Source organism: Oncorhynchus tshawytscha, linkage group LG08 (genome assembly GCF_018296145.1).
Source record: "Oncorhynchus tshawytscha isolate Ot180627B linkage group LG08, Otsh_v2.0, whole genome shotgun sequence".
NCBI lineage: Eukaryota > Metazoa > Chordata > Actinopteri > Salmoniformes > Salmonidae > Oncorhynchus > Oncorhynchus tshawytscha.
This window is the reverse complement of record NC_056436.1, coordinates 26,335,881-26,346,206: the sequence shown is the minus strand read 5'-3', so window position 1 is coordinate 26,346,206 and position 10,326 is coordinate 26,335,881. Positions and strand designations below refer to the sequence as shown.

Here is a 10,326-nt window from a genome sequence, read left to right as displayed (position 1 = left end):
GGAGCTCGCTCTCCCTCCCCCTCTGGAGCTCGCTCGCTCTCCCCCTCTGGAGCTCGCTCTCCCTCCCCCCTCTGGAGCTCGCTCGCTCTCTCTCCCTCTGGAGCTCGCTCCCTCGCTCTCTCTTCCCCTCTGGAGCTGGCTCCCTCGCTCCTCTCTTCCCCTCTGGAGCTCGCTCGCTCTCTCTCCCCCTCTGGAGCTCCTCCCCCTCTGGAGCTCTCTCTCCCCCTCTGTAGCTCGCTCTCTCTCCCCCTCTGTAGCTCGCTCGCTCGCTCTCTCTCCCCCTCTGTAGCTCGCTCGCTCGCTCTCTCTCCCCCTCTGTAGCTCGCTCGCTCGTTCGCTCTCTCTCCCCCTCTGTAGCTCGCTCTCTCTCCCCCTCTGTAGCTCGCTCGCTCTCCCCCTCTGTAGCTCGCTCGCTCTCCCCCTCTGTAGCTCGCTCGCTCTCCCCCTGTAATCGCTCGCTCTCCCCCTCTGTAGCTCGCTCGCTCTGTAGCTCGCTCCTCTGTAGCTCTCCTCGCTCTGTGCTCGCTCGCTTGTAGCTCGCTCGCTCTGTAGCTCGCTCGCTCTGTAGCTCGCTCGCTCTGTAGCTCGCTCGCTCTGTAGCTCGCTCGCTCGCTCTGTAGCTCGCTCGCTCGCTCTGTAGCTCGCTCGCTCGCTCTCCCCCTCTGTAGCTCGCTCGCTCTCCCCCTCTGTAGCTCGCTCGCTCTCCCCCTCTGTAGCTCGCTCGCTCTCCCCCTCTGTAGCTCGCTCGCTCTCTCTCCCCCTGTAGGCTCGCTCGCTCGCTCGCTCTCTCCCTCCCCCTCTGTAGCTGGCTCGCTCCCCTCCCCTCTGTAGCTGGCTCGCCCGCCCTCTCCCCATCCTCTCTAACGCTCGCTCGCTCGCCCGACCTCTCCCCACCCTCTGTAGCGCTCGCCGCTCGCCCGCCCTCTCCCCCACCCTCTGTAGCGCTCGCTGCCGCCCTCTTCCCCCTTTGTAGCGCCGCCCTCTTCCCCCCCTCTGTAGCGCCCTCTTCCCCCCAGCGCTGCCGCCCTCTTCCCCAGCCTCGCCGCCCTCTTCCCCCAGCGCTCGTCGTTCTCTCCCCCACTCTGCTTAGCGCTGGCTCTCTCCCCCTCTGTAGCTCTCGCCGCTCTCTTCCCCCTCTGTGGCTCTCGCTCGCCCCCCTCTGTGCGCTGCTCGCTCTCTCCTCCCCCTCCAATCCCTAGACTGTGGTTGTCATCAGGTCTCTTATCTAGGAGGCTTTGTACTGTGCTGTATGCCCGACCAGCACTGTCCCTTGTGTAGCAGCAGCTTCCGTTCCTCAACCATTAGGGCTTGGTTTGTTTTGTGATATGTTTGTGGACTTTTGTGCCACTGTGCACATGTGAGTGTGCTGTGGAATAGCATACACCTCTGTGTGCTTGGGTTTACATTGTCTGTAGCCTAAAAGCAGATTCGTACTTGATTAGAAAATGTGGTTGGTGGTGCCATATGGAGGTGTAACTCAATTGTGGAGCCTCCAGAGGGGTAATTGAGCTCTGCGGAGGTTTCCCGTAAAGCTCCGCATTGACATGATTGGTTGACTGTAGGTGGGTGCGGGAGGTCCTGTATAAACACGTTCTCAGTTCCTTGACAACAGCTCTGCTCCATGAAGTATGAATGTCCTTACTTTTGCAGAGGCAGCATCACTGTAAATGCTGCTTGTCCAATGCAGAAGTCAGATTGACCATGTAGCTCCTTTGTCTTGTCTGCATGGTGGCAGGTGGTGATGCTATTTGCATGTCTTGTGTTTTCATGATACGGGTGATAGGGCTTTTGTAATAGGGGTGATAGGGCTTTCTGGCTCCAGGGACTCACTTTGTATAACATTTGAATTGGCCTGTCCAGTTTTGAATGGCAAACTATCACAATAGTTTTCTGGGGAAAGGGAAGTATTTGTGCTGTCTAGATTTTGTTTAGTTTTTTTGCCATGATTAACACACGACCTGTGGGGCTATGCAGGTAAGCAGCAATGAGACTTCTGATTAACTATATTTCACCCTTGGATCAGTGAACAGACTGATAAAGCCATGGCTAACAATGCCACCCACAGCCTCAGGGCAGGCTACATGACATGATTGTGTGTCTAGGTTCAGGGCTGAGTGTCTTTACTATGTCTTATACTCTGTCTCCCTCTGCCTGGCACTTTACCAGTTATAATGCATTAGAGACATTGTGTACATTTGACCTGATCGATGGATTCTTGTTAACTCTGCTGCAATCCTTCTGTCAGTGCTGGCCCTCTCGCTGCTAAACTGTGGTTTTCTTCTTATACACACGGCCTCTGAGACCTGTAGTAAATCATCTAATTATGAATTGCCTTAATTGGTGGATAAAATGTGGCGCATATGCGCTATTCGGTTTAGTTGTAGTTCAGTGCAGTTGGTATTCACCTCTTATGGCTGTGAGCAGGCGGTTAGTTGTGTACAGTGGGACTTTCCGGCTTCCCCTCCAGGGGCTCCTAATCAATGGCTATGAGGCATAATCAGCAGCACACACAACTGGACATTTCCTTAGTACAGACACCGCTGTGAGGAAGCTGTCTTGTGTTGTGGCTAGATGTTAAGCTGAGACCTGTCCTTGTCTCACCTCCTATAGCAGGGCTATGTCCTCGGCAGCAACCACACCTCCATCTGTGGACAAAGTGGACGGATTTTCACGGAAGTCTGTCAGGAAGGCCAAGCAGAAGCGATCGCAGAGTTCGTCCCAATTCCGGTCTCAGGGCAAACCCATCGAGCTCACGCCCCTGCCCCTGCTCAAGGGTAAGGATCTAATATCAACTACCTCAACCCTACTACTTAGTCTCTACCCCTAACCCTCCTCTCAACCAAACATCACAACTGTAGTGCTAACCTGTGAGTGTTGTGTTGTGGTGTGTTTTAGTAGTGAATGTCGATACCAGCATGGTGGGAAGCGAGCAGTCAGCCTAGTTCCTGCTCATCAGTTCTGCCAGGTCATTTCTTCATGAAAGCCTGGGCCAATCCCAGTGTGTGGGGCGAGTGTTTGAGTCTCTCTATGCTCATGCATTATATACGTCAATGTGTATGCATGCTGTTGTTTGTGTGACATGCATGACTATGGAATTCAACATGTTTTTATTGCTGAAAGTAGAACCAACGCATTTCGTGTTTTGGACTTTATCAGGGATTTTAAAGAATGGGGCAGAAAGCCCTGTTCTGTTTTATTTGTATGTCTGTAAAAACCCTGAATGCCAAGACGCATTGATTTTACTTTCAGCAATAAATCTTGTGTAATTTAAAAAAATTGAATTCCATTGTCCTCCAGGGGTTGTTCATTCTCCTGTCCTTCAGTTTGCTACTCAATTCATGCACCTTGTTTGGAAAGCGAGGTAGCAGCAGGGATCCCTTCCCTGTGTGACCTGCCTGCCAAGACAGGGAGGAAGCCTGCTGATTCACAGGCAGGTCAGTCCTCTCCTTCAGGCCTGGCTCTATACAATCTGTTAGTGAGACTAGTGACATGTGAAATGCTCCCCAACAGGAGCCAGAGCCTAGACCCCCCCACCTCAACCTCAGCCTCAATTCGTCTGGGTATGGACTCTACAAGGTGTCAAAAGCGTTCCACATGGATGATGGCCCATGTTGACTCCGATGCTTCCCACAGTTGTGTCAAGTTGGCTGGATGTCCTTTTAGTGGTGGACTATTCTTGCAGTTCTTGACACACTCAAACCGGTGTGCCTGGCACCTACAACCATACCTCGTTCAAATGCACTTCAATCTTTTGTCTTGTCCATTTACCCTTTAAATGGCACACACACACCTTTTCTCAAGGCTTAAATATCCATCTTTAACAGGTCTCGTTACATTCATCTACGCTGATTTGAAGTGGATTTAACAAGTGACGTCAAGGGATCATAGCTTTCACCTGGTCAGTGTGTCAAGGAAGGAGCAGGGGTTCCTAATAGAGGTCGACAGATTATGATTTTACAAAGCCGATACCGATTATTGGCGGACCCCAAAAAAAAAGCCGATACCGATTTAATCGGTCGATTAATTTTTTTGATATGACAATTACAACAATACTGAATGAACACTTATTTTAACTTAATATAACACATCAATAAAAATCAATTTAGCCTCAAATAAATAATGAAACATGTTCAATTTGCTTTAAATAATGCAAAAACCAAGTGTTGGAGAAGAAAGTAAAAGTGCAATATGTGCCATGTAAAAAAATCTAACTTAAGTTCCTTGCTCAGAACATGAGAACATATGAAAGTTGGTGGTTCCTTTTAACATGAGACTTCAATATTCCAAGGTAAGAGGTTTTAGGTTGTAGTTAATATAGTATTTATAGGACTATTTCTCTCTCTACCATTTGTATTTCATATATACCTTTGACTATTGGATGTTCTTACACTGGCAATACTAAAGTGCCTGTAACAGTATAGCTTCTGTCCCTCTCCTCGTCCCTACCTGGGCTCGAACCAGGAACACATCGACAACAGCCACCCTCGAAGCATCGTTACCCAAAAGCCGTGGCTCTTGCAGGGCAAGGGGAATAACTACTCCCAAGTCTGAGCGAGTGACGTTTGAAACGCTATTAGCGCGCACCCTGCTAAGTAGCTAGCCATTTCACATCGATTACACCAGCCTAATCTCGGGAGATGATAGGCTTGAAGTCATAAACAGCGCAGTGCTTGAAGCATTGCGAAGAGCTGCGGGCTAAATGCACGAAAGTGCTGTTTGAATGAATGCTTACGAGCCTGCTGCTGCCTACCACCGCTCAGACTGCTCTATCAAATCATAGACTTAATTATAACATAATAACACACAGAAATACGAGACTTTGGTCATAAATATGGTCGAATCCGGAAACTATCATTTCGAAAACAAAATGTTTATTATTTCAGTGAAATACGGAACCGTTCGGTATTTTATCTAACGGGTGTTATCCATAAGTCTAAATATTCCTGTTACATTGTACAACCTTCAATGTTATGTCATAATTGCGTAAAATTCTGGCAAATTAGTTCGCAACGAGCCAGGCGGCCCAAACTGTTGCATATACCCTGACTCTGCGTGCAATGAAAGCAAGAGAAGTGACACAATTTCCCTAGTTTAATATTGCCTGCTAACCTGGATTTCTTTTAACTAAATATGCAGGTTTAAAAATATATACTTCTGTGTATTGACAGTCGTGCAACGATTGTGCTTTTTTTGCAAATGCGCTTTCTTTAAATAATCCCCTGAGTTGCATAGATTATATTTAACGCAGGACACGCTAGAAAACTACACATGGTTGATGTTATTAGTAGTTTAACTAGTGATTATGATTGTTTTTTATAAGTTAAGTTTAATGCTAGCTAGCAACTTACCTTGGCTTCTTACTGCATTTGCGTAACAGGCAGTCTCCTCGTGGAGTGCAATGTAATCAGGTGGTTAGAGCGTTGGACTAGTTAACTGTAAGGTTGCAAGATTGAATCCCTGAGCTGACAAGGTAAAAATCTTTCGTTCTGCCCCTGAACAAGGCAGTTAACCCACCGTTCGTTCCTATGCAGTCATTGAAAGTAAGAATGTGTTCTTAACTGACTTGCAAAGTTAAATAAGGGTGTAAAAAAAAACTGCCAAATCAAAGCTTAAAGTTACACTAATTAAAGCTACACTCGTTGTGAATCCAGCCAACATGTCAGATTTTTAAAATGCTTTTCGGTGAAAGCATAAGAAGCTATTATCTGATAGCCTGCATCCATCTGCACCAGCAGTAAACAAAGGAGCTAGCGTAGCAGGCGCTACACAAAACGCTGAAATAAAATATAAAATATGCATTACCTTTGACGAGCTTCTTTTGTTGGCACTCCAATATGTCCCATAAACATCACAATTGGTCCTTTTGTACGATTAATTCCGTCCATATATATCGAAAATGTCCACTTATAAAGCTCGTTTGATCCAGAAAAAAACGGCTTACAAAATATTTCAAAAGTTGCCTATAAACTTTGCCAAAATATTTCAAACTACTTTTGTAATAAAACGTTACGTATTTTTAAACGTTAATAATCGATCAAATTGTAGACGGGCAATCTGTATTCAATACAGGAACGAAACCAAACCAGCACTGCTGTTCACGTCTTGCGCAACTCACAAATGTGTCCCCAGTTCCGAGTTGGCCTACTTCTTCATAGAACAAATGATTAACTTCAAGCATATTCCAAAGACTGGCGACATCGTGTGGAAGCGGTAGGAACTGAAAATGGGTTCCTATTAAATATCCAATGGCAAAGACAATATAGTGAACAGAGAGGGGGGGATCTGAACAGTTAGTCCTTGGGGTTTTGCCTGCTACATAGGTTCTGTTATACTCACAGACCTGATTCAAACAGTTTTAGAAACTTCAGTGTTTTCTATCCAAATCTATGAATAATATGCATATTTTATATTCTTCGCATGAGTAGCAGGAAGTTGAAATTGGGCACGTTATTTATCCAAAAGTGAAAATTCTGCCCTCTAGCTTTAAAAAGTTAAATAGATATATCCGATTCCATTTTAGTGACAGCTTTTTACTTCTAATCTCCTCCATTTCTATAACTCCTCAAAGGAGCACACCAAGTAGATGTAGATCTAGGAGTCCAGTGGTTTATTAACTTCCAGCAAGTTGTCTCAAATCATAGTCTTTTAGGGCCAGTTAAAAGGACCAGTGAAATGCAGCAGCAGAGCTTAAATGCATTGAAATGGTGTGTGTGTGTTGTGGCCTGTTAGCTGAGCTGCAGGGCCTGGGTTAATCTATCCAACTAGGTTGTGGAGACTGGCGATGCCTCGTCCCTCCACGCTGCTCCGCTACATGCCCTCTTTAATCATCCACTGACTGACCTTTGACCCATAGTGGCAGAGTGCTTTAGTTTGTACTCTGGAGAGTGGTGAGACTGGGAAGGAGGCCTATCAGACTTCACCTGCTAGTGACAGCCAGGGAAATTATATGGTTTTCCTGGAACTTTATCAGAACCTCCTAATGTTTCAGTTCTTTTGAGTTTTCTTGAAAGTGGAAAGGGGACAGATTTTCACTCCGCATCAACAATGATACACAGTTTTATTTGCTAGGCTGCAGAGCCCATGTCCTCAACAAGAGCACCTTTTTATTCCTAGATGTTTTGTTCCCGTTATGGATGCCTCCGTCAGTGTGCAAGTCAGGAGTTTTGTTGTGGTAGTACTTTAAGAGCCACTACACAGAGAGTTAGAGGGATGGTGATGGTGACAGAGAAAGAAGTAGTATGAGCCTAACATGGCGCCTGGAGAAAGGATTAGTGTGTTCTAATGCTCCATGGCAGAGGGAGGAAGAGGAGTTTCCAACACTTGGCCAGGTCAGGGCAAACCCTTTTCCCTCAGTCCACATTTCCTAGATGAAGTTGAGAATCCCTTTTTCCTCTTTTTACTGAAGTCTTGGTGGTGTGATGCCAATGTTAAAGGTTAAAAGCAGTCAAACTTGATTTTCCTGTGTTTTAAATATATTTCCACATTGAGGTTGGAAAAATAATGATAATGCCCTTTTTAGTGTAAGAGCTGTTTGAAAAGACCACGTGAAATGACAGCTTATTTTGGTGGGATAGGTGACTTGCCTTGGTTAATAGACCAATAAGAAAGAGTTCCAAACCGCTCTGCCAATTTTTGTTTTCCCCTCCCCACTCAGACCACTGACATGTCCTAGCTTAATTCTTGCTTTAGAAATTGCTCTTTGCTAAGAAGGTAATTGTTTCTTTTGGACCATTTTTAATTGAAAACAATCCCAGTAAGGTACTTAAATGATTTTATATTGAGATAAAAGGCTGCATTGCACCTTTTTAAGGAAGAGAGCTGGGGAGATGCCTGTTTTTAGGACCACGTCTCTGTGTAATACGTATGCTGGATTGCTGTCTCTGACCTCGTGAGCAGAATTTTAAAAAGAGGTGAGCAGAAATAGAATGAAGACTGGAACATGGTGTGGGGTGGGTGTAAAGCACCGGCCGTAGAGCCCCCCACTGCTGTTTCCTGGGCTCTGCCCCATGCCCCCTCCACACCCTCCCCTCAGGGGTAACCTGATCCACGAGGTGTTTCTTTAGACTTCCAGACCGACTTGCTCCAAACAAGCAGCACAGGGGAGCGTGGGCCCACTACAACAACAAACTGATTTTTACACAATCATGTTTTTATATGTTTTGTGAAAGATTTTTTGCTGATTGATTTTCCAGCGGTACGGAAACCTGCTTGAGTGAGTGTCCGTGGTGCTGCTGGGGGTAAGAGTGCCTTAGTTGGTCTGCTAGGTGCCCTCTACGACTTGGCCAGCAGGGCTGGTCTGTCTGTGGAGAGAATGGAGTGGAAATGGCAGAGGGACATGGTTTACTAGGCTATAGTAGAGATGGAGAATGGAAAGAACGAAAGAGGGTTTGACTGAGCTTTTAAGTGGGACGTAGGAGAAAGGTGGATCTGCCTGTACAGCAAGCATCTCTAAGGAGTGCTGGTGTAGAGGTGAGTCGTACGTACTGTGGATGGGCAGTAGCTTCTCTGTTTGCCACACAGCAACCTTCCTCTCCTGTTGGCTGTCTGTCTGCCAGAGGATGTTGTGGTAGCCAGGCAGGTGTTGCTGCAGGCAGGGCTGCTGCTTGCAGGTGTTTTCAGAGTTGTGCTTGTTATTAAGGACATAGTGTGGTGCCTATGGCTCGTGGAATGATTGCTATGTGATTTTCCCAGATCTCGCTGCCCCTCTCAGCTGTTGCTGTGTGTAAAGAGAACCTTTGTGGGGACAGCCCTAGATTAGTGCCTTTTTGAAAAGAGAGGAAACATATTTATCACATACACTGGATAGTTGTAGTAGGGCTGGACTATATGTCCAAAATATCATATCACCCTAGGGTGGCAACACATACATTCTAAGTGATTTCAATGGGTCTTTCTCTATTCTGATGGTTTTATTCTGTTTAATTAAACTTCAACTACAAATAAATGATCCATTTCTCAACTTCCTGTATTAATTTGAGGTTATTTCCACATTGCCACTTAGAGCTGCACAATATGAGCAAACAATCTAGGCCTTTTATTTTTAACTAAATGTTGCAATTACTATTTAACTCACGATTTTAGAGAAAAATACTTGTGTGAACTGTTGTAATCATGGAAATGGAATGATTGTTCAAATTCTATAGTTAGAATATAATCGTGTGCGCTATGAATATAGTGTTTGACGTGACAACGAATGAAAAATGCCAGGAAGAGTTATTGTGGAGGTGAAAGAAACACACCTATTCAGGCGAGGTGCTGGCTAGTGGAGTGGAACACTTGGAAAAAGAAAAGGAGTGCTGCACACTGTAGGAGCTCAGATGCAATAATTTCCAGCGTTTTGAAAGACAAGCTGTCATCAGGGTATAATGACAAACACTGCGGGTCACTAGTTTATATTGTTTCAAAGGACATGCATAGGTGTCTGTAATCATGCCTGGTTGTGGCTTGATAGCAATGGTTATTTACAGATATAAACTGAACATATAAAACACATGAATGGGTAGCATACAATCATAGATACAATTTGGCTACATAAGCTTGCAAACATTTACAATGTATAGCAAAGTCACATTCGCAAGAATGGCTTTGGATCAAAGTCGATGTTGAGACCGAAGGGAGCAAGGCTCTTTAAATTAAATATCCAGGCAGCCTCTCGTTTAAAAAATGAATTGTCAAGGTCACCTCCTCTCCTAGGGAGGGTGACGTGTTCGTCCTTACATTGTATCGGCATCGAAGTCGTGGTTCGCTTCCAAAAAGTGGGCAGCAACTGGGTACATCGAGTTTTTGCACCTAATGGTACAACGATGCTACGAGAGGAGGAAGAGTTATTGTGACAGGGTACGAACAAGTGTTTCCTTGGGGACCCTATAATCTTTGGCTAGATTGAATGTTTTCTCTTAGCTACTTCATGTAGCTAACACATTCATGCTTAACGTATTCTTTGATTTAGAAGATACTGATTTAGCTCTACACCATCACTGGTATTATCAGGCAGTGTATATATAGCTAGTTACGTTTGCTCTGACTCAGTACATTTATTAGCTAGCTAGCCAGCTAACTAGCGATTAGCATTAGCGGCCAAACCAATTAAGGGCCCAACTTGCTAAGAAAAGACAAACTAGCCATTTGCAGATGTAAGAAACACAAACTAATAGTATAATTATAGAACGCTAGTGGATTTATATTAAGAAGCAAAGTGAAAACAGTGTTGTCATTAATGTTGTTGCACGTGCTGCATTGACCGTGCAAACTTGTGTGACGGGGCGGGCCTACTGTAGATCTGTGTGGAGAATGGAGAGAGAGAGAGCGGAGAGGGATGACTAAAGT

General features: G+C 45.4%; 1 protein-coding gene across 5 annotated transcripts in view; it reads left to right on the top strand.

The window, feature by feature from the left end:
- The first annotated feature begins 1,747 nt into the window (after nucleotides 1-1,747).
- LOC112248704 (serine/threonine-protein phosphatase 2A 56 kDa regulatory subunit epsilon isoform) overlaps nucleotides 1,748-10,326 on the top strand; it is a 60,828-nt gene continuing 52,249 nt past the window's right edge. The window contains exon 1 of one of the 5 annotated variants that reach the window (XM_024417955.2): nucleotides 1,748-2,774. In XM_024417955.2, coding sequence (XP_024273723.1) covers nucleotides 2,618-2,774 — 157 coding nt within the window. In that variant the 5' untranslated portion in view covers nucleotides 1,748-2,617. Of the gene's footprint in view, nucleotides 2,775-8,073; nucleotides 8,238-10,326 lie in introns of those variants that run through there. The other 4 variants (XM_024417956.2, XM_024417954.2, XM_024417958.2 and 1 more) reach the window with 4 other exon arrangements.